This window comes from Hirundo rustica, chromosome 2 (genome assembly GCF_015227805.2).
Source record: "Hirundo rustica isolate bHirRus1 chromosome 2, bHirRus1.pri.v3, whole genome shotgun sequence".
Classification (NCBI taxonomy): Eukaryota; Metazoa; Chordata; class Aves; order Passeriformes; family Hirundinidae; genus Hirundo; species Hirundo rustica.
The window spans coordinates 43,670,865-43,694,903 of record NC_053451.1 but is presented as its reverse complement, the minus strand read 5'-3'; the positions used below and the strand labels follow the sequence as shown (position 1 = coordinate 43,694,903).

The following is a 24,039-nucleotide window of genomic DNA, read 5'->3' as shown; positions in this document are numbered from 1 at the left end:
TTACAGCAGACATATTAAACCCTACAGCTTGCCTTGGGGTGCCAATACTCCACATAAGGGCCAAGGGTAGTGTTGGATGAGTAGTTTTACAAGGTGATGAGCTCCACGTGAAGATCCCTTCAGCTACAATTAGGCCTGAGCGAAACCTGGCTGCCACGTTCCATGTAATAGTGTGAGACTCATCACGGTCTTTCAGCCTTAATTACTACAGCCAGCATTTGTGGTAGCTGAGCTCAGTGATGCAGTCCTTCAGCCTCGCTTCAGAAGGAAACATGGTTTATGAACTAAGGTGGTTTTTCTGTCTAGACCTCTGTCCACCCAGTCGGTCATGCATGTACTCAGATGATCTTGGAGTATTCTACCATCTTGATGACATTTGAAAGAAGGGACAGAAATTTTATGGTTTCATCACAGGATAAGTCAGGATGGGTGTGACCTCAGAAGGTCTCTGGTCCAGCCTCCTTCTCACAGCAGATTGGCTTCAAGGTCAGGGCTGCCTTCTTAAGGCTTCATCCAGTTGAGGCTTGAAAATCTCTGAAGACGGAGACTGGACAGCCTCTCTGGGCAACCTGTTCCTCAGCCTATAACATGGAGATGTTACAGGGTGACCATCTCTTCTTCCAACTCATGCCAGTTGTCTTTCATCCTTCTGCCCTGCACCCTCTCATGATCTTCCTGGGGGCTTCTGTAAGGTCCACCCCCTCATCGAAGGTATCTCTTAACAGGCTTAACAAGTCCAGCTGCCCCAGTTTCTCCTCACAGGGCTGGTGCTCCAGCTCTGACATCTCAGTGGCTTCCCCTGGCTTCAATCCAGTTTATTGATGCCTTGTACTGGGGAGTGCAAGGCTGGATGCAGGATCTAGATGTGGTCTAACAAGTACTGAATGGATGTAGATAATGACTCCCCTCGACCTCTGGCTCTGCCCTTGTTAATTCAGCCCAGGCTGCTGTTGGCCGTTGTTACTGCCAGAGCTCACTGGCGGCCCATGTCCCTCCATGCCCACCAGGACCCCCCAGGGCCGCTCCCTCAGAGCTGCTCCCAGCCCATACCGGAACAGGGGTGGCTCCTTCCCAGGAACAGGGGCCCAAGAGCACCATCAGGTCCTGATTCCACCACCTCCTCAGGGCTCCCCCCGTTCTCCCTGCCCATGACTCATGACACCATTTCAGCCCAGCCTGGGGCCACCTGTCCCTGCCCCGCTGATGGCATAGGTCATTGGTCTCAATCTCTCCCCTGCCCTCCCTGCTGAGTCTGGCCCTACCTGCAGGCTGACAACCCCAGGACAGGCAGCTATCCCAGAGCAGTGTCTGACCCCGATTCCCCTCACAGGGACTGATCCCCATCTGCAGATTGATGTCCCTGCCTGACCTCAGCCCTGCCCTGTACCCTGCAACACTACACAAGTTTTCTCTCACCTGTTGAGAGTATCACACATGGTATGTCAGTGTAGATCTGTGGCTATCTGAAGTGAGGGAATTGAAGAGCCTAAAGACAAAAGCAAGGAGGAAACCAGACTCGATAATTCCTTCTTCAAGGAACCTGTTTTTCATGGTCAGTATGCACAGAGACTTGAAGTTCATGTTATTCAAAACCAGGCAGAATTCATTTGTGCTCTCATTGCTTTGCATGTGAAAATCCAGGCTTGCCCAGAATATTGATTTAATTCTCCTACAGCCTTGTAAGCCCTCCCATGTACTCAAATCTTGAAACACTTCACAGTAGCAGCAAATACTAAAAATGATTAAACAACCTTAGGAGACAAATCATTGGAGCTTTACCCTCTTTACTTGTATCCCAGCATTTTAAATCTATGAGATTACTTTGTAGTCACATTTTCTAGAGGATAATACTATGATGCCTTTTCCCCCCTTATCAAGCATCACGGCACAGATGAGGGCCACCAGCAGCACCTCAGGAGCACCAGGGCGTGGATGCGTGGCTGAGCCTCCTCTTGGGGACAGGGAGCTGAGCCCAGTGACAGGGGACCATGTGTTTTAAATTATGTCCGGGTTTGGGGGCATTTTCCTTTTACAGCAATCTCTGTACATCCGCTGACACAAGGCAGTAACACTAACCTATAGAAAAAGACGGTATTTTCATCTTCAAATTCCAGGCCAGCTGTTCAGCTGCCGGCTGAATTGCATCCTAACCCACAGGTAACGTGTTATTTGAGAGGAGGGTGCGATACCCGCTATCATCTGCTCTTCAGCGCGTCCCGCAAAGCGCGCACAGTAAGGGCAGGAAAACCTCTCGGGACAGGCACGCAGCGGCTCCGAGCCCGCTCCCCGCTCTCACAGCGGCTGTGCTGTATTTTCCGCGGCTCCGGGCAAGTGCACGGCTCCGAGCCCGCTCCGTGCCTGAGCCCCGCGGGCAAGGCGCGGTCCCGCCGCCGGCGCGGTCCGGCGCACACGGCCCGGGCTGGGGCAGCCTCTCATCCCCGACCTCCCTGGGGACACGGCGGGACGGCCGGAGAAGGAGGACAACGAGGAAAGGCGGTGCCGGATTCAGCCGCCCGGGGACGGCCGGCCCTCCCCTCGCCTCCCCCCGGCTCTACCCGGCCCCGGCCCCGTCGGGCCGCCCCGCGGGGCGGGGAGCGGGCGGGGGCCGCGCAGGGCCCGAGGAGGCCCCGGACCCCGCTCCGAGCGGGCTCGGTGGGGGCCGCCGGGGCCATGTGGGGCCACGGGCTGCCGTCGCTGCCGCTGTTGCTGCCGCCGCCGCTGCTGCTGCTGCTGCTGGGCGCCGCGGGGCCGCTGCTGCGGCCGGCGGAGCCGGCGGATCCCGTCAGCGCCGAGCGGAGCCTGGCCTGGGGCCCCGGGCTGGACGCGGGGCTCACCGTGCCCGTGCGGTACTTCTACATCCAGGCGGTCAGCGCGGCCGGACGCAACTTCTCCCGCTCCCCGCCAGGTACCGTTCGTGTGCTCCGGGGCGGGAGGGGCGCGGAATGCACACCCTGCCCCCGGGCTGCGCTTTCGCCGCAAAACCTGCCTGGAGGTGCCCACCCGTTCCCCTCTTCCCCTCCTCCTTCCTTGCTTCCTTCCTTCCTTCCTTTCCCTGTTCCGTGCGGTGGCTGTTCCCGGGCTGCTGCCCCCCGCGCCCGGTCCCGCGCTGGCCGGGACACGCGGGATGGCAAGCGGAGCACATGGGCAGACATTTCCTTTCTTCTGGTGCTGCCCAGTGCCTCCTCCGCCCTCACCAGTAGTGTACTCCAAACAGTATGGAATTTACAGCAAAGAACCAGCAAGCTCGGAAAGAACCAGTGCTCCTGGAGCTAGTGGACGTAAAATCCCAGTACACAGCTGAGAAGTGGTAACGTAATTATTTTTAATGCCGCACACACACCAGTTGCTTAAAATTTCTGTCTCAGTTAGCAGAGCCCTCTGGGCTCTGTTATCCTACTGCTGCTCCGTTAAGGAGTAATTTTCATTTGTTGTTTACTCAGCACAAGCACAAACCATCCTATGACACTTCTCCTAAGGGTAGGAATTGGGTTTGTTCTTGCAGGCCAGTGCTATGATGCCAGTCAGCTGTTTGCTGCTGCAAGTTAACTCCACACACTCTATATCAGTAGTTTAAATTTGGAATAAAAATAGCTTTTGTGTCACAGATTCCATAATGAAGATAAACCCTGAGATAGCCCTAGAGGAAATCCTGTGTTCCTAATTAACATAGGGGAGAAGCTACTTAATCTGCTGTATATTATTTACTGTTCACAGAGATGGTACTGAGAGGGCAGCTACCAAGTATGCACAGCCTCTTCATGTCTTGTTAGAAAGCTGCTGCTTGCAGAATTAAAGAGCAGACTTATATTATACAGGGTATATCTTCAGTGTGACAGAAGCTTGGATACTTCAGATATTTCAGGTCTGGACTTTCTCCATCTGCTGTTGCAGCTCGGTGCTGGATGTCAGCGCAGTTTTGTAATTGCAGTCCAGAATGCGACTGCGTGCTCACTGTCAGTACAGGGGAGGCTGAGAGCAGCTGCACAGGGAGAGCCTTGGGTTCAAACAACAGGTTGCTAAAGGTGAAAAGGTGTGAAGTTCAGCTGGATTCTCATGCCGGTTTAAGTCCTCCAAGATAAACTGGTAGGACATGGGTACTGAGAGCCTAGATTTGATTGCAGTGTGTTCATATTTAGGTTAATAAATTCAGTGTCACAGGAAAGTTTCCAGGCCCCAATGCCATCTGGCATGGAGTGATCTTCATTCATCCCATGACCTGCTGTGGCCTCCAGTCAAAGACAGAGCATGTGTGCTGCCAGCAGGGAAGAGCTGTTGCCTTGGCCTGTGCTAACTGCTGTCCCATGCCAAGAATTGCTTAGGAGGGTGGCAAGGATCCTTAAAAAAAATGAGTGGTAGAGTTGATTGTATTCCAGTGCATGAGCACTGTTTAAAGTATTCGTAGAGACCCTGGCTGTAAACTTCCTGTAAAATGTCATTAAGAATTACAATTAACAATATTTATTCAGGCACCACTCTCCAGTATAAACTAAATACATCTCAAAATATACCTGCTGAGATAGCAAAAAATCCACATTATCCCTTCCATTGCAAAACAGGAACGCTATGATCAGAGCAGCAGAGCTACAATTAAGGCATCACATTTGTGAAATTTAATAGATTTTCCAAATCTATTAAATTGGGTTTTGTGTGCATTAGAATTTCAGTTAAGTGGGTCAGGACTTACTGGGATCCATTATAAAACTTGTATAGCATAATTAGTTGATTTTTAATCCAGATTTGTTTTCTGAATGTCAGGTCTGTTCACCGGAAGTGATATGCACCATTGCACATTACAGTGGAATTTCAACCCAGAGCTGTATCTGTTTGAACTGCCTTTGTGGGAAGATGTCAAACAATGCAGAATTCATTATTTCCCTAAAAAATTACTTCAAAGATTAAGAAAATCCCTGCTGAAAATGCAGAACTTTCTTTTAGTATAAACTGCATAGACTTTTTTCCTTTGGGTACCTGGGTACGCCTTATCCTTCTTTTCTGCTAGGTATTATCCTAGGTTTAACAGCTGGCAGCCATGTCTTTATATACTATTGACCATGATAAAATCAGCTGCTCGCTGTTGTTCAGATGGTCTGCTTGCTCTGCTAACAAATGTTTTTCAAGGCCTCCCAGGTACTCTCGCAGGGTTCACCAAATGCTTTCAAAGAGCAGAGCGTGCTTCCTCCAGCTCTCGTTCCAGTGCTGCCCAACAGAGTTGTACATCTCAGTTCACTCGCCTTCGTACCTGGGCACTGCAGGACCTCCCTTCAGCTCTTTGGCTGACCCTGGTCCCTGGGCTTTTGTGATGGTCACGCACAAGACCTGTATTTGTTTTTTACTGGATATACGCTCTTGCATCCAACTCTCTGAAAGTGTAGGCTAATCATTTGTGTGTCTCTTTAGTGACTCTGTTGATTTTGTGAATTCCATCTGTGAGAGTAGCCAGCAACAATTTCAGTAAAACAGGTGAATCAAAACAATCTTCTTTTCAGATCTTTTGATTTCTCTTCAACATACATGTCAGAAACAGAGTGACTAGCTTTTTTTGTTCTTCTCTAGCAATTTGCCTAAATCAGTATCTTGTTACCTTTTCCCTCTTTCCCTCCATTTCATTACTTGTTCCTCCATGCATGGTGTACCTCTTTTGCAAGCTGCACAGAAGAAAAGAAATACATAAAGCATGTGTCATTATCTGGATTTCTTAAAATATCCCATTTTGACTCTGTCTGTATTTTAGTCTCTCTTCAGTACTGGGAAATTATTTTGTACCCTAAATGCTGTCCCAGACATGTTTTCAGGGTAACAGAGAAGTACTAGCAGTGCTGATTCAACAAGGACACATTTTTCTTTTGTAATTCCTTTGGATTGAGAGAAACAAAAAAACGCGAGTGAAAGCACCATGGTAACTTCCTCCAAATAAAAAATAAAAATCAGAAAAAGCTGTTACGGTTAAGTATGCAGTAGAGGCCTTGGCTCCATTACACAATGAATGTTGTAAATCACAAACAAGAAGTCTGTTGCCTCAGATGAATTATTTGTACTTACATGAAATACTTGATCTCGTTTTTCTTCCCCTTGACTTTCAGTGGAGTTAGCTTTTTCCCAGAGAGCTTTGTTGTCAGTCACTTCCCTTATCAAATGATCCCTATGTCTGAAGTGCCACCAACTAAAACTAACATATCCTTTGGGTAGATCAAGGGCTCCTCATGTCTAGAGCAGAACATTCATAACCAGCAGGGAAAAAGACCCATGTAGTTATTTCCCATAGGTGAGGACAAAGATATAAAATTCAGTAATATTTGACTTGTGATTTTTCAATATTCACTCATTTTTATGACAATTGAAAACTTACTTTTCTTCAGCGGGAAATCACTATGCCCAATAAAAATACTGTTTAATAAAATGGGTACAGGGAGACAAAGACATGATACCAACAGGAAACTGTTTTCTTTTTGAACCTCATGACATGCTTCAGGTTTGAATACTTCTTCATCCAAATAATACTAGGTGATAATCAGAGAGAGAGAGTTCTTGGTTAAAGTCAGCTACTATGAAGCAAGTTAAAAATGGTGGTTGTGACTTGCAGTCACAACTTTAGAGGAAGAGATGTTCATTCCTTCAGGAAAGTAATTTAATCTGAATAGTCTTGCACAGTATTTGACTTTAATCAAATTTCAAGATCCAGTGATCTAAGGAAGATGTGATTGATCATTAAAAATCTGGTACTTACCACATCAGTGCATTGATCTGTGGATGCAGAGTATAGAGTTAACTCTGACATATGAGTCATTTTTAGTAACATCTTGATTTTATCTGGATTTTTTCAGTTTCATTTTTTTTCTGTGTACTACTTGGTACATTTGTTGTGTTTGCTTGGTTCACAATGCTTAGACTATCACACTTCATGAATAATTTGTCCCCCTCTTTTTTTTTTTTTATTAATGAAGTTGACAATGACCATTTGTGATAGAATTAAAGAATACAACATTTATGTTTATGCATACTCATATTGTCCATAAATTATCCCATATCTTAGAGCGTTAATGATGAAATGCTAGTGATCTTAGAGCACAGGTCAGACAGATGTCCAGGGAACATCTCTACTATCATTCTTTTATCCCTGCTTTTCAGTAGCTGGGACTTTAAATGTGCAAGACAGTCAGCAGCAGCCCAAAGCTGAACAATTTGTATGTGACTCCTGCATGCTGCATCTGCTTTTCCACAAGCTGGCAAGTATTCTTTTCTCCTGTTACTTTAATTGGTTTCCTGTCTTTCTTAACTCTAGAGGAAATTATTGTTCCTCAGAGCACTAACTTGAAAACTTAGAATAAAACCTAATCTTAGCTTCAAAATACTGTTAGCCTTTCCTTCTGTCTTGCAATCAAATATTCAACTTTTTATCTACACCTGCAGGTTTTCCATTTAGAGGTGTGCAATGACTAAGAATATTCGGTAGGATGGTATTTCATCACTGGAAACTAGTTTTACCATCTTGGTATAATTAAAGAATTGTAGTGAAAAATAAATTAAATTCCATGGTCTAAATTCACTGGAGTTTGCTCCTTACCTTTGTTTGCTAGATGTGATTCTAATTGCTTAAAGTGATTTTGTCTGGTTTATTTTCCTCTTGCCAGGGAGAACACAATTTAGAGTGGTAATTAAAGCACTCTCTCCAAAAGAAGTCACCAGAATTTACACCCCTTGGCCTTTGGATAGAAATGATGGTACATTCCTTATGCGGTATCGGATGTATGGAAGTGTCACAAAAGGCTTAAAAATTGAGATATTTTATGGTGATCAGCATGTGGCTCAATCACCTTATATTTTGAAAGGTAAGGGCATTTTTTGATATAATGTATTGTGTCAAAGTTCTGAATTAGGATATATTTGAAGCTGCAATACCTGGGCTGTGGTAGCTGTGGACACCTCAAACAGTTCTGAATTCCCCATGTACTTGGCAGTTTCACAGAAATGGAGCTTCATTTAGCAGGATAATTTCACCCTGATTACACAGAGTCTTGAATTTCTGAAAACAGAAGAACGTTGCTGTTTTCTCAGTTACATTGCAAAATTCCAGAAATTATAGGAAGGATGATTTCCCAGGAAATCTGTAGAAAACATGGTATAAAAAATGCCAAGCCACTGTAATGTATAAATTATGTGTGCTCTAGAATCGCAAATACAGTCTCTGGGTGCTTTGTTTTCCACAGGACCAGTTTATCATGAATACTGTGACTGTCCTGAAGAAGACCCTGAGGTCTGGCAGGACATGATGTCCTGTCCGTCCCAAGAACCCCAGATTACAGAAGACTTCATTTCGTTTCCCACCATTGACCTGCAGCGAATGCTCAAGGAGATCCCAGCAAAGTTCAGCCAAACAAGAGGTGCCATTGTTCATTACACTATTCTCGATAATCACATCTACCGGCGCTCCTTAGGGAAGTACACGGACTTCAAAATGTTCTCCGATGAAATGTTCCTCTCACTGGCCAGGAAGGTACCGCTTTGGATCTTGTCACACACTTAAATATCACATAATCACACAATGGTTGGGGTGGGAAGGGACCTCTGGAGGACATCTAGTCCAACTCCCCTGCCAAAGCAGGTTCACCCAGAACTGGTTGCACAGGATCACCTCCGGGGTGGGTTTGGAATATCCACAGCCTGTCGGGGCAGTCTGGTCCATGGCTCTGTCATCCTCACAGCAAGGAAGTTTTCCCTCATATTCAGATGGCACTTCCTGTGTTTAAGTATATGCCTGTTTCCCCTTGTCCTGAGCACCATTGGAAAGAGTCTGGCCCCATCCTCTTGACACCTGCCTTTAAGATATTTGGAAGCATTGATAAGATCCCCTCTCAGTCGTCCCTTGTCCAGGCTAAACCTATTTAGATATGGCAGCACTGCAATTGTTGTACCTTCAGATGTATAATTCCTGAAGTAAGTTTTGACATTCGTTTTTCCATTAAGACAGCAGTTGTGTGTTAGGAGTAATGTGTGGGAGCTGGCCCTGGCAGTAATGAAAATTCTGGGAAATCTCCAACGGCTAAGGCCCAACTGCAAGCTGTTTCGTGGCCTCTGGGTGTTCCTTTCATATTTGCTTGCAGGGCAGAAGCTTGGAATGCATACATTAATCACAGCTAGATCTATGAACTATCCAGTAGGTGCACTGTGTCTGCGTGACATGAGAGAACTGAGGAATAGATGTAAGAGTGACAAACAGCTTCTCTGTGTTATTATCCTTTCTTGGGTACCCATTTAGGTTCGTCTTCCTGACGTGGAGTTTTATCTCAACGTTGGAGACTGGCCAGTTGAGCATCAGAAAGCTAATGATACACCTGGCCCCGTACCTGTCATCTCCTGGTGTGGCTCTGTGGATTCCAGAGATATCGTCCTGCCAACGTATGATGTAACCCACTCAACTCTGGAAACCCTACGGGGAGTCACCAATGATCTCCTTTCCATTCAAGGAAATACAGGTGACTTACATTTAAAAAGGATTTAAAAAGAATTTGTGATTTCCATCAAAGAAGCAACTTGCATTCAAATAATGTGTTAAGGTCTTCAATTCAAAGTGTCCTAGCACCTCTCTGCGTGCAAGAAGCTTACTCTTTACAGATTGCAAACCCTTTTCAACACTGCCACTAACCAGATGTATCATTTAGACCCAAAATTTAAGAAGTCCTGTTCGCAAAAAACATGAATTTTACGTTAAAGGTATCCAGAAGATACCTACTCTGTCCTGGCAAAGGAAAACTAAATGTAATTAAAAGGTCTTTCTCCTCAGTAAAGTACTCAAATGTGTTTCTTCTAATCAAATAGTAACCCTTTTCCTGACTGTGTTGTGGCCCAATGTTCTGTTTATAAAAAATTAATTTGAATTCTGGAAGAAGTAAGCTGATACTATGCTGCAGCCTCTTTCAAATGAGAAAATATTGTCTATATGAAAAAATACCTCAGAGTGAGATCTCCTGAATTGCTTTTCTGGCTTTGAAAGAAGAGTCAGCTTTACTGACAGGTGTCTTCCTCCCCCCCCGCCCCCCAGGAAATTAAAAAATACTTAGGAATTAAGCAAATGGCATAAGCAATACCTAAGGAGTAAAACTGGAGTGGAAAGTTTCATTTGGTTGGTTTTTTTTTTGTTTGTTTTTTTTTTTTTTAATTTAATTGGTTCTCAGTTCCTCTTTTCTTTAATAGTTTTTATATTAAATATTTCAGTTAAATGATCAGGTAGAGGCGTTTGTGTTTGCTCATTTAGTGCAGCTGCTTTTCCAATTAGGAGGCAGTCAGAGACTACTCCATTTATTGGGTTCTTTAGGGAAATTTTCAGCAGAAAGGTGAGGAAGGGCATAGTTAATGTTTTTAAAAGCAGGCAGTAAGCAGAGATTAAGTCTTTCAGACTCTTGCTAAGTGTTTAGAGGACACAACATAGCCATTTGTTTTCTTTTTTGAGGCATCATTAAATGGTTCTTCAAGGACCTAGCTAAATTGCTGAGTAACAGAAGTGTATTTTACTAAAGAAATTTGGTTATTGTGGCAGGCTTTGTGGATGGAGAATTGCTTTAATTATTAGTATTTTCCTTACATATTTTATTATAATCCCTTATGTAGCTTTCAGGATAGTTAAAGTTACTGAAATACGCAATTGTTGAGTGGAAAAACAATTTTCTGATTTTCCTATTAGGAGTTTCTCATTCCAAAATTCAAACCAGAATTGGGAGTTTAACTCTGATTAATAAGTGCTTATGGGAAACCATGCCTGTCCTACCATGTCTCCAAGTGTAATGCCACTGTCAAACCAAGTTCCTTACTTGCACTGAACAGATCCTGAACATTTCTCTGCTGTTTGCTTTTCCCTTCTCACTCACTGCTCACAGGGCCCTTCTGGGAAAACAAAACTGAGCGGGCTTTATTCAGAGGTCGAGACAGCCGAGAAGAACGTCTCCATCTTGTCAAGTTATCCAAGCAAAATCCAGAACTACTAGATGCTGGAATAACTGGATATTTCTTCTTCAGAGAAAAGGAAAAAGAGCTGGGGAAGGCTCAGCTGATGGGCTTCTTTGACTTCTTTAAGGTAGCAATCAAATTACAGTTTTGGATTAGTTTTGCTGTCAAGTTCTTACCATCTGAAAAGACAAGGCTTACTTTTGTTAATTCTTTTCAGTAAACAAAACAATTACGCTGCTGTGGGAGCACAGGTCCGTGCAGGGTAGGTAAACCACCTGTAATCAATGTCCTAGTGTGACACACTTGTAAAGAAAACCAAGGAAGACCTTTAGAGAGACATCTTGGCTTATTTTTATTTTTCAATAGACTGAGAAATTGGATTTCTCACCATCAGGGTTTCTTTTGTTTGGGATAAATATGAAAACAGTGGACACAACTTATATCCATTGCAAGTACACTATGGATGTTACGAAGAGTTTTGTAGTAACAGATTAGAAAAATGGGTGAGTGTTTTTGTTGTACCTTAACAAACAAATTCTACTGCAAGAGAGATACAGAAAATAAGGGGGACAGAGTTCTGTATAAAGCCATTATAATATATAGCAATTGAAATTCTGTTCTGAGGATAGATATTTCAGAAATGCTGTAAAGCAGTACATTCATGGTTACTTCTAGTATAATGTTTCAGCTTATTTTATATAATAATACACTTCAGATTATTCTACATAATATTAAGTCAGAATAAATTTACTCTGTTGAGCTGAAGTATAGATTACTTTTATTTCCTTCTCTGCTGTAGCCCTTGCTCTATCCCAGAACACTTCTATAGGATACACATCAGGCAGTTCATGTGATGCAAAGGTTCTTGACTATCAGCCTCGTGCTGGAAACAAATCCTTTTTCCACTGTGTTATCCAGAGGACCATGAAACTACACGTGCTTAATGCTAAAACAAATTTGAAGATGAAAATTAACAAACATGATCACTTCTTGCCTGTTAAAATCATACTTGATACAGTCAGTGTTCCCATTCTGATACAAACTTCACCTTTTTTTCCTCTCTCTTCACACTATAGTACAAATACCAAGTGAATGTAGACGGCACCGTAGCAGCTTACAGGTTTCCATACCTCTTGCTGGGTGACAGCCTGGTATTGAAGCAAGATTCCCAGTACTATGAACACTTTTATATTGGATTAAAACCTTGGAAACATTATGTTCCAGTTAAGAGAAACTTAGAGGACTTGCTAGAGAAAATAAAATGGGCTAAGGTAAGTTCCATTATTGATTCCATTTCAAAGTGATAAACAAATGTGAACCATTTCTCTTAATAGTCTCTTCTTTTGTATTCACACATATACAGTTTGCATGAAGTCTGTTGAGATCCTGGAATAAAGGAAATACATTTTGTTGTTAGCACAAAATGGGAAGACCTTATTTGAAGTAACCATCTCCATTTAGGGCAATACTTAAGTGTTCATTTTAAGTATGGGCAGAAGAGTTCATGAGTCAGACCCTTAGTATACTGACTAAGGTAATTGTGAAAAAAACAACCAGATTCCTAGATGCTACTTAATTAATGCTATAGCTTTTTTAGGCCCTAACTAGAGCAGAGGTTACTGCATGTTCTGTTTGAATGTACAGAAAATTGCTGCTCTCTGTAACATGCTCAGAGTGAGAGGCTGGGATCCTGTAAGCAAACAGATACAATTGTGTGATTGAAAACAGCATTTGTGCTTTAAGTCAAAGTGCTGATAAGGTTAAAAAAAACACAGGAGGAGTTTCTCTTCTGACAATTCTTTAGTTCTGCCTAAGGAATCCGAGGAGACTACTAAAAGCTTTGAAACATAGACCTAAGAAGCTTCAGAATAAGTACATGAATTCATGCAGTTATCTTTAAAAAGAAGACATTGAATTCCATTGCATTGGACGGAACAACAGCTGTGATTTTGTCCTCTGTAAAACTGAGTAGGTCTGGGAGATACCAGAACTGATTTTGAAGAGGCTTGTGGCTTGGACAAAACGGCAGAGCAGTAATCAACTGAGTTTTCAAAATTGTACAGTTAGTCTTAGAAGTTATTATTGATAGCCCTAAGGTAGCAGTAGTGACAATAAAAGTAATGCAATATTTTTAAACAAATCTGTAATTTTAATAATGTCTTTGCAATCTACCAGTAATTGCAGTTAAATTTGCAGATTTGAATAGCCCATTTAATAAAACTTGTAATGCTACTGAGGCTTTGAGTAACTCACTGATTACACTGTTATTCAATTGTTTCATCTGAATTTTCCAGGAAAATGATGAGGAAGCAAGAAAAATTGCTAAAGAAGGACAGCTAATGGCAAGAGAATTACTTCAGCCTCACAGGTTTTACTGCTACTATTATAAAGTGCTCCAGGTGAGGACAGTAGATCACTTTATTACTCTGCCCCCAGCTGCTACTGCTACTACAAATTTCGTATTCAGTCCTTACTTAGATCGACAGCAGACATGGTACATATTATTCATAGGAGATCAGTGTGAAGAGCTTTGCTAAACCCTGCTTCCTCAATAAAGAAGCTACCTGACACAATAGTTATTTTACAGAATCAGGATATTTTTTTCCCCAACACCAATCAGCCCTGTTTCCATTGTCACTTGGGATTTGTTTTCCAATAGATCTCTGTAGGAAATAATCTGTACATCCATTTTTCTTTCTTTTTCCCTTCATACTTCTCACACCATGAGCTACTCTACTACGAAACAATGAATATATGGAAAAGAAGTTCTAGAAGTGTGACTAGTAGAGTGTAGGGGGTGAAGTAGGCCCAGTAGTCATTTCTTCCTTAGAAAATGCAAATCTCTAGTGAAAGAAGTTTCTCCTCTCTGAAAGTATGGATTTCTTTTTCCAGTGCTGCTGTGCAGGTGGATGTCAGCTTCACCAGCCACAGGTTAACACAAAGTTTGGAATTGTTCAGTGTACAAAAATGACATTTTTATGCATTATCTGCATAAAGTGGTTAAGCACAAATGATGACAATATTCAAGTTACCATAATAATAGGCAGAAGCATGAAAGGAGGTTTTCAGAGGCAATGTAGCCTATTAGTAGGTGTGTTACAAAGACACCTTGTGCACCGGTTGTAAACAATGACATAAGGAGCCTGGATAAGGGTAGGCTTCTGAGTGGAAGGGAGGAGGAAAATTCTGCTTCATGAATTATATGTTGGTGCTTATAGCATTCTTAAATGTTGTTTACATATTTCAGAACTATGCTGAACGCCAAGCCAGCAAACCTGAAATACGGGACGGAATGGAACTTGTACCTCAGCCTGATGACAGGGACTCAGTGTGCAGTTGCCACAGGAAAAAGCCTTTAAGGGAAGATCTATAACTGTGCTGGATGGAGAAAATGACCCACTTAAAATGCAAGAATAGGAATTAAGCTGTGAAATCTAAGACTCTTATGCAGTAGCAGACATTCTTAGTTACGTATTCTTGTATTTTCATACCCTTTTTCATGCTCATTCTGATCTGCGATGTTGGTTCTCACAATTTTTGCTCCATGACCGCCACCAGACACACACCGAGCCTGCACTGGGGAGTGTCTGGGGGATTTGTTTGATGTACTGCATCAGCAGGAAGAAGAGCACAGAGCTGCTCGTGTTCCAGATGGGACCTATTTACCAAAGTTTTACGAGGAACTAGTCACCACAAAAGATCTTGCCATGAGTCAGTGCAAGTTATTCTAAAGGAGCATTTGTGATACGTTGAAACAGTGTTATGATTTCTTCATAAAGTTTACCTCAGTGTTAGATTGTTTCTTGTATACAAAACAATTTTCGAACTAGACAAAATGAATATTTGAGATTTACAGATATCAGATCTGGTCTTGCTTTCGGATTATTTTGCGGTCTATGACAGGTAACAGACAACATGATATAACACTCATCAATTTTAGAGGAAAATGGAGAGGAGGGGGAGAGATTAGAAAAATATGTTTACAAGCAGCATGGCTGTGAATCACCAGAATTAAATGTTGCTTTAAAACAGACTCTGTAACTATCACAATCACAGTGCTTTGGGTGCCGAGTCACCACTCTAAAGACCTGTTCCCTGTCAGTGACTGTCTGTGAATGTAGGCACAGATCCACAGAAGGACTTGGGAATTTCAAGCCATGGGAAACACTGGTGTCTTAGCTCAGCAATACCATCTACAGTATTCTAGACTACGTGAAATCCAAAATTTGTTAGATTTTAGACCACTTAGGTTTACCTTTTGTGTAATAGTCTAGGGGTTAGAGTCCATGTAAAGCAATTGGGAAGCTGGTTGTCCTCCTTGTTTTAATTCAAAGCCATTTTTTCCAGAGGGTGCCTCTGCTCCAGACTGGACAAGAGGTTTTCAGGTCTTCTGCTGAAGTTCATTTGCAGCCATGGAGCTAGCAATGCAGAATTCACAAGGGCAGAAGGATCTGGTCATACCTTTCTGATAAAGTCTGCCTTTGGATGGGGCAGGAGAAAAATCCTAGTCCTGGACACAGCTCTGAATACCTCTGTTGATTTTTGCCCAAGTTTGTCTGCTTCAAAATGCATAAATAGTCCTGGCAGGAGACACCTATACCTAGACCAGTGCCCACAAGCACCCATTTCTGTGTTTTCATCTTGGCTACATCAAGCTACCTGAGCAGCTCCTGATCCTCTACGGTCAGATAAAAGCTTTCATGGATACCAAATCCTCACTACACTAAAAAGCATTGGGATGTCTTCAGACAGTGGACTTGTCTGATTGATTTGGTGCACAAAATTTAGTGCTCTGTGTGTCATGCAGGCTTTTTCCTTGGTTCTACGCTGTAAAGTACATAAAATTTCTGCATTAAAGCAGCAGGAAAGGCAGTATGCTAAATATGGAAAGAACTTCAGCTTTCTAAAGAGGTCAGTGCAACTGTCCAGTCATTTTTTACATTATGCCAGTTAAGAGAACCTGTATCATGTTGCTCTATCCATAATCCTCTTTGTTCTGGTTCTAACACTCCTATTTATAGTGGCTGTATTTTTATTTAAAATGAAAATCAGTCCTAGAACTTCAGGCTATAAATACATGTTCAACTCATCTGACATAAGATTTTCTACATCAGAGTTCAGGAACAGGGTTCCATTGCTGAAGCTGACACTTAAGAATGAGTATGTGCTCCCCTTCTGTTCTATGTGTACGGTCATTAGTACTGTATTACATGATCTTATTTTGGGAAATTACCCATTAGGCCGTGTGCTTTTTATATTCACCAGTGTTTATGGAGGTGGTGTGCTCAGTAAAGGCAAGTAAGCATAAAAGGTGTTTGAACAACAAAGTTTTCTACATATTTCAAATCAAGGGTCCAAAAGTGATTCATTTATATTTTTTAAAATGGGAGAGAACAGGGGGAGTCATGACACATACTTCATGGTTCTTTAGAAATATGTAGGAAAACTTGCCTGGCTTGAAACAGAAGTATTTAAAGGAAGGAAGAATCAGATAAAATTTAAATTATGAATATAAAGAAATGTGAATATTTTATCCCTCCTTTCTTCCCTCATAAAAAGGGAAAGGAACTACCCTTAATTCCTCTCTGCCAGAAAACGTCCTTGCTTTTGTAATAAGTGTCACTTCAAAGCAAGTACTGGTTTGTCAACAGAGTGCCTTACAGATGCTTTTATAGCTTACAGGCAAGAAATACCCTGAAAAATATGACTGTATTAATCTTCTTGCTGTAACTAAAAAAATAGTAGAGAGATGGTGGAACTTTTACTACAAGTTCATAGTAATTTGAGAAGATACAGTTCAGGTTATAACTACAGCTCTTCCAAAGATAAAAGAAGGTAAGGCAAAGTCTCTCTTCTTTCCATTGGTACTACTATATGCAATTTAAATTGTAATGAAGAACAATCATAACTGTTTCCTCACCAGGCCAGAAGAGATGTCAGATCTGTTTGAGTTTGATGAGACAATGATACCCATCGGCCTGGTGTGTTGCAGGAAACGCTAAATATTGAGTAAAACCTGGTTTTACAAGTGAAGTGTAATACATACATTAAATAGAATTTTTAAGTGGCGTAGACTGGACTTTGTATTATTCTGTGGTAGTTCTTGAACAGCAGCTGTTAAAAGGTGTAAAAATCTCTTGTTGGTGGTAATTTGGAAAACTGTTACCATATCACAGTACTAAATTTTGCTATAGTAATTTCAGCTTTTAAATAGTTTTTAAATAAAAACCTGTTCTATGTTTGTCAGGGATTTACCAGTGATGACGGAGGCAGGTTTATTTGTTTGAAATAGTATGTCCTAAAACTCAGGGCCCATGTTTTCAAACACAGGAATGCACAGAGAAGGGGTTTGACTTCCAAAAATGTTGAGAAGATTCTTTACCTAATGTTCTTTATTTTCAGATTTCTTCAACCTTAACATAGCTTCATATAGTGAACACTGCTTTTATGTTACATCATATATGTGGTCCTAATATATTTAGGCTCCCCCATTTGGAAATACCCAACCTCAGTTTCGTGTTGAAATGAGAACTAGTAAATCCTAATCTGTTGAACATAAAGGAGATACACTTTCATATATATTTTAGACTGTATTTTTTTACATTTACCTCAAGATCACCAATATACTGGTTTCGTGACAGAATTGTGCCAGGCCTGCCTTGTAGATTCATGATTTAAAAAACCCTATAATCAAAGCTTGTCTGATGGAATGTTAGATTCAAGCATCCATGCTGGGAAGCATACGCCCGACATTTATTACATTACAAAGTAAATTATTTAGTTAGGGAGGAGAGCTGACAAGCAAAACATACATCACCTGTTGGAGCACGTCTGAGAAGCTTGCAAAGAAACTGTAATAAGGAAAAGAAGCATTATATAAACCTACGATACTATCAGCTCCTTTAGCTCTGCAGTTTTGCGAAAATTTTGTCTGTGAGGGCGGTGATGAAGTGCAAGATTTTATATTAATAAGTTATTGTTTAAGTTCGCAGGATTTAACGGCTAGAATCTTCTTGACTGTGAGAAATTTTACAGCGTTTTAATGAGGTTGTATGAGTACTCATGCTTGAGTTTTGAGTACAGTGCTTCTGTGTTGAGTCATTCATAGCAAAGTCTAGACTGCAGCCAGATATGGCACTGGTTTTGGATTTTGCTGTGAGAATAAGGGTAAAAGGACGGGTTTTTTGCATGTTTGTTTGAAGTCATTTTAAACATCTGTAGCACATTCCTTAACTGAGTCCCATCATACAAGCAGGAGGTGTGCTAGCAGGAGTGTGGCCAGCAGGTCAAGGCAGGTGCCTCTTCCCACCTGCTTGGCAGTTGTGAGGCTGCAGCTGAAGTCCCTTATTCAGCCTTGGACTCCCCGGAACGAGAAACACGTTGACACCCAACATGGACCACCAAGGTGAGAAAGGCAGTGGGGCACTTGGAGTGTGAGGACAAGCTGAGTGAGCAGGGTTAGGTCAGCCTCAGAAAGAGAAGGCTTCTCAGAGGGACACAGCAGGAATCCTAACAACAGGCACAAGCTGTATCATGGGAAATTCCAATTAGATAGAAGGGAAAAAGAATCCTAAACTGCCATCCCCAAGGAGATGAAGCTTGGTCTACGTGACCTCCAGATGTTCATTATTCTATGAACTACGTTTCAGTCACACAAGAAGCATTTATCTAGTCACATAGCAGAAGGATGAACTCAGCTCTTGAGTGTGTCCAAGAGGCAATGTAGCCCTTGTGTGCTCACGCTTTTGACATTATTCATGGTTACATCTCCTTTCACAGAGTTTTGCATGTATTTTTGTGTTGGCTTGTAAGGCTACAAAGTTATATACTAATATTAATTATATTTTTATAATATTAATATGTATAATATAATAATTTGCCTTACTAATATACATATCACAATATATCCTAGTCATGCAGTACACAGAAGATTTGACAGAAGTGAGATACATTGATTTGGCATTACAGTCCTGGACTGAAAGTGCAAGATGAGCTCCTTGAAGAAGCTGAATATATACTTTACAGGTATGAAACAGTTGTAAAATGTTGTGAATACGGTTATGAACCATCAAAGTAATTGATTTTAAGCAGCCAATGTGAATATTAATGTATTTATAAGTCATACATATGCTTAAATGCCAGCATGCTCTATAGGCCACTGGTGAATGAGCATGACATATTCCCATCTCGCTTCCAGCACTAAAACAGTCAGGATCCATCGGTACCGCAGGTTCACAGTATAGTGTGGAGAGACTCGAGACAGCCCAGCAGAACGCCAGAAGGGGCTTCCCATACAGGACATGTGTAACATGGTAACCTTCCTGCTGAAACCCCACAAAGTACATTATCCTGTCTGAAAGATGATAATTCAAGCTGTACTTGTGAGACCTTAACTTCCCCGTGGCTTATGCGACTCAAAGAGGTTGTTCACCATTAGCAGATGATTTTACCTATCTTTGGGTCAACAGTAGCCACACTTTGAGCTGTGATTATCTCCCCAAATGCCCCTATTCGTTATCTCCCCAAATGCCCAGCCAAGCTGTTTCACCACTCCAGCTGCAGAGATCTGCCATCTCACGACTGGTACCCACGATAAACCAAAATGGTTGCTACCACCTTAATATCCTGCAGGTCCAACACCTGATTTCATCTTGCATGCTACTCTCACCAAATTTTTCACTGTTGCAACAGAAAGATAATTTGAGTACCTTATTAACTTTACCATGGAAATCTGATCTCAGAGTGAAAACAGTTTAGAATGGAAACTGGGTTTGCTTCCAAATGATGATTTTTTTTTTGCTCAGGACCATCAGCTTTTACCTCAGGAAGAAGGTAGTTTTGTCAGCGCAGTTCATTTCATTTAATGAATGAAAAAACAAAGAAACATTATTATCCCAAACCAAACAAAAACCACTCTGGTCAGGTAAAAGTTGTTATTCTTTTTTTAAAAAATATGCCTGTTACAGATAGGTTGGTATGTTCTCTGTAGTGAAGGCAAAGTCTGAACTGAACTTTATAAGCAAAATGAGTTTGAAGGGATATTTCAGGAATGGCCTGTCCTGTATTAATGTGCACTGATAGAGATCTCCAAGATTAGATAATTCAAAACAGTGAAAATAAGAGCCTGGATTATACTGTAAGATTTTATGTGCTAAAACATAAGATATAGAAGAATCAAGAAGACATTATACATCTGACGTAAGAAATCAAACAAAATCCTGTAGTGAAGAGATTCAGCTCATTCTGCCAAATGTCCTTAAGTTTATTTAGGCTTTTTAGCAAGGTGAGTTTTTTAGAAAATGTCAGGAATGTGTGTTCCTGGTAGAAGCTGCATCTCTGCCAATAAATTCTGCTTTCTTCTGCCTTAGGAACAAAGGTACTTGAAATGTGGATTAGCCCTCAATGACAAATTCCAGCATACCTTTTCACACTACAACTGATCCATATCATTTAGACTTTGGTATTTCCTCTGTTTCCTGAAAGATTTATTTGTGTAAGGTAACCAACAGTCACGCTGATCCCAAACTTCCTGTAACTGAACCTGAAATATAGGTGTGAATTTAAAATACCTGATTTGTGCTAAATTAACTTTTGACTCTGAAAAACCCAAGCATTAAAGGTGATAGAGATCACATAGATTATGACTTTCTAACAAATGTAAATATTTGGCAATACTTAAATACAGTTAGTACAGAGATAAGATGCAGAATAATTCTCAGTATTTCTTGTGAAATAGTTTCCAAATTCTGTTTACCTGTGGGATGGCAAATTTCCCTGTGATGAAATATTGTCTCGAATCAAAATATTCCCAAAGATCCAGAAAATCTGTGACTTTTTCCTGAATATGAATAATACTATATGTATAGTGAATTGTTCACTGGAATTATTAATGGCTATTGCTATTTACTCTTTTGCAAGATAGATATAGATAGATATAGATATAGATATATAGATATGTAGATATTTCCCTCATTGCAGTTACATCCCAGTCACAGAAACACACTACCAATTGGATCTTTTATTTCAAAATGGAGAGAGACATGGGGAAATTAGCTTTTCCCTGTAAAACTTGGACTGATCAACTCAGAACATGCAATATCTTCACTTAAGATGCCAATTTGAATGAGATCTCCTCTACCATCATATGCCTGTCCTATGAATGTAATGAAATAAAGTCTTCAGGAAGTGCTTCATGAACACTCAGCTCTGAGTACCATCCACAAACTCAAGCATTTACTTGAATTTCCTGATCATTGAACTACCCTCACATGCAGTAGATGTTCACTCCAGTCCCAAGTCGGTATTACCCCAAAGCCAAACAATTCTTGTGCTCAGAAGTCACCACCTTCAACCTTCTCAAGCAGCTACGGTCTGCTGTCAGATGTGTTTGCTATATTTAATATCAAGTTACACCCTACCTTGATGACATGCAGTAATGCCTAGTTGTTGTCAAACTGGATCTGTGAAGTAGGTTACTAGGTGCAGTTGTCACCAGTCCCTTGATGAATTATCTTGTTAAGGAGGCCATTAAAAAATCACTTTTGATGGGGAATACAAATTACGTTCACATAGAAAGGCCAGACTCTGGTTCCATTAGAGTAAACAGCATTGGATTTTTGCTGAGTGCCTTCAGATTTGTAACAATAGATAAGGTCTTGAAGCTTACCTGATCCAATGAAAAAAATTAAGGGAAAAGCACCTGCTGCTCATAGATAAAGGAAAAATTAGCTTGCTTATCTTTAGGGTTAAGACACAGGACATCTAAATCTAGCTAAGGAGTTTCCTATTTCTGAGAACTTGATAGCTTAACAGTTGGTCCCCTCAATCAATACCCTTGAACTACTCCTTCATTTGTCAAGACTAGCTAAAACCCTAAAGCAAATAAATCATATGCATAACTGGCAAAGCTATGGAGATGAAATTTAGTTCCTTGTCAGTTAGATTTATTTCTCATGGTTACAGCATCAAGTAAAATTTTAACAACCTCTGCCCAGATATGAAGAGCCCAATGAATGTGGATGATAAACTGTCATTTTCAGGGCAACAGAGGCAACATCAACACCCACTGAACTCATCAAACTGGCCCTTGAAAATTGCATCGTGTCAGATTGTAGTCTCCTACTTGTTTCTGAGAGCAAAATGGTCTATTCCTGCAAAACTCTTAGTTCTATAGAAAAAGAGACAATAGGATACTGGTCACTTAAGTAACCCAATTTAATAAATAAGAAAAAATTCAGACCTTTTCTGGGGCTTCTCACTTAAAATGGTCTGGCTTTTACTGCAAAACTGTGTTGATTAACTATATTATTAATTTTAGGCTTCTTGAAGTGAATCACTATGCTACATTATCCCAAGTTAATAAATGGTTAAAATTTTCCATAATCAATTGTATGGGAAAAAAATATTTTCTGATTAAATAAATATATTCTGATAGTGCTCAAAGACTTAAAAGTGGTTGCCTGAAAAGAAGGCAAAATAAAACTAAGCTAAGGCTCTCTTTCACACAAAAACTTTATATTGAGTTGAATCTAAACCTATAAACTTTCTCCTCTTCCCTTTCTGGAAAAAAATCATCAGTTCACAAAGGATCAGCAGTTCACTAATTGCTGAGATAGATTTTCCTTTGGGAAAGAAAGCAAGCAAAGAAAACCAATCATGAATTACAAAATCAGTGTTTCAACTTCACAGGAACACTTGCTCCCGTCATGGAGCCAGCAGGTATTCCCCTGGCTGGTATCTCAAGGTCTGAGAGCCGTGACAGCTTTCCTGGCACTTCCCCAGGATCGAGCATTCACTCACAGCAGGAAAATCAGCCCCTGGATGTTCAGTTAAACCAATGCTTATTACAGGGTCTGTTTTTCCATGGAACAATGCCACGTATTTATAGTTGCTGCTGCCTTATTTGTATACTATTGCACCTACATTTGTATTCTCCCTGTATTGTCAGACTAATACTTGTCTGGATTTAGCTTTGCATTTTAATTTAATGTGAAATTACGTGTAATTGCTTTCTGTAATAAATTTTAATTTGGAGTACTGATGGGGATGAAGGCCTCTGGCAAAAGCTGGCTCTTAGAACTGGCCTGAGTAGTTTCAAAAGCTATCTTGTGAGTATAGCTGGGCCTGCTTTCAAACAGATTTTATATTACTTTCACAGCTTTTTGATCACAGTTTCAAAGTCTTTGTCTTTGAAATCAGGTTGCAATATCATCAGCAAATCTAGGGTGTGTTTTGTCTTGTGCTTTATGTCCTCTTCTTCAATCAAGGATTTTGAAACTCTTTGTTACTTAAAAGGCAAAAGGTTTTGTGGAACAGTATTTCCTGGCTTAATCAGTACAGCTTTTCTCCTCTTTTATTGACCTGATTTTATCCATCTAGCTGATCTAACAGCGCTAACCATATATTAGAGCTTTATTTTAAAATAAAAGAACTTAAGGGTGGTTTGAGATTTTTTACCTGTGATAAAGTAAATAATACAGGATAATATGCTACATGATAAGAAGGATTAATAAATTAAAATGAAATTAAGTTTCTTCTTTCTCTGCTACATTTAAAAATTCCCGTTACCTGGGCCTGGATCAACGGTGTGAATATGACAGACATCCCTCAGGTCTTCCCATTATTGACAAAGGAAGTCAAAGTAGTCCACGTGCTGCTACCATATCCAGCTGGTCACAGGCTATCCAGAAATAAATGTATTTATTTGCTTATCTGATAATCTCTGGTTTAAGAAGCAAAGATTCTGCTTACTTACCAAACTGATGGACATTACATAAAAATACAAATGAACATACACAGTCATTTTAAAATGGATCTACTGGGAGATTCAGTAGCATGTCTTCAGCTGTCATTGAAATCAGTAACAAAATCTACTTTGTTGGCAGTAGGAATGATTTCCTTCTTCTTCTATTATTCTTTAAGCAGTTGGATATTCTGACAGGGAGGATACTCACCAATGCTCTCCTTCCTGAAGATTCCCGATGCAACTTTAATTGAAACTCTAGAACTATTCAGTAATAGAAGTATCATGCTGGTCAAATACTAAATTTTTAAAAAATGACCAAGAGTGACTCCCTGGCAGCCACCAGACAGCCTGAGCCT

General features: G+C 40.9%; 1 protein-coding gene across 3 annotated transcripts; it reads left to right on the top strand.

Moving 5' to 3' along the window:
• The first annotated feature begins 2,752 nt into the window (after positions 1–2,752).
• POGLUT3 (protein O-glucosyltransferase 3) lies at positions 2,753–23,466 on the top strand. Of its 3 annotated transcripts, XR_009207529.1 has the most exons (11): positions 2,765–2,905; positions 7,126–7,223; positions 7,629–7,826; positions 8,205–8,491; positions 9,254–9,470; positions 10,869–11,065; positions 12,015–12,209; positions 13,233–13,337; positions 14,186–18,343; positions 18,851–18,963; positions 22,627–23,466. XR_009207529.1 is itself a non-coding variant. In XM_040090561.1 (9 exons), exons 3-9 carry the CDS (start codon positions 7,730–7,732, stop codon positions 14,309–14,311), a joined length of 1,224 nt encoding a protein of 407 aa, XP_039946495.1. In that variant the 5' UTR covers positions 2,792–2,905; positions 7,129–7,223; positions 7,629–7,729; the 3' UTR covers positions 14,312–17,005. The 3 variants fall into 3 exon arrangements, 2 of the variants coding, with proteins under 2 accessions (XP_039946502.1, XP_039946495.1); XM_040090561.1 differs by lacking the exons at positions 18,851–18,963; positions 22,627–23,466 and having other exon boundaries at positions 2,792–2,905; positions 7,129–7,223; positions 14,186–17,005; XM_040090568.1 differs by lacking the exons at positions 7,126–7,223; positions 18,851–18,963; positions 22,627–23,466 and having other exon boundaries at positions 2,753–2,905; positions 14,186–17,005.
• The last annotated feature ends 573 nt before the right edge of the window (positions 23,467–24,039 follow it).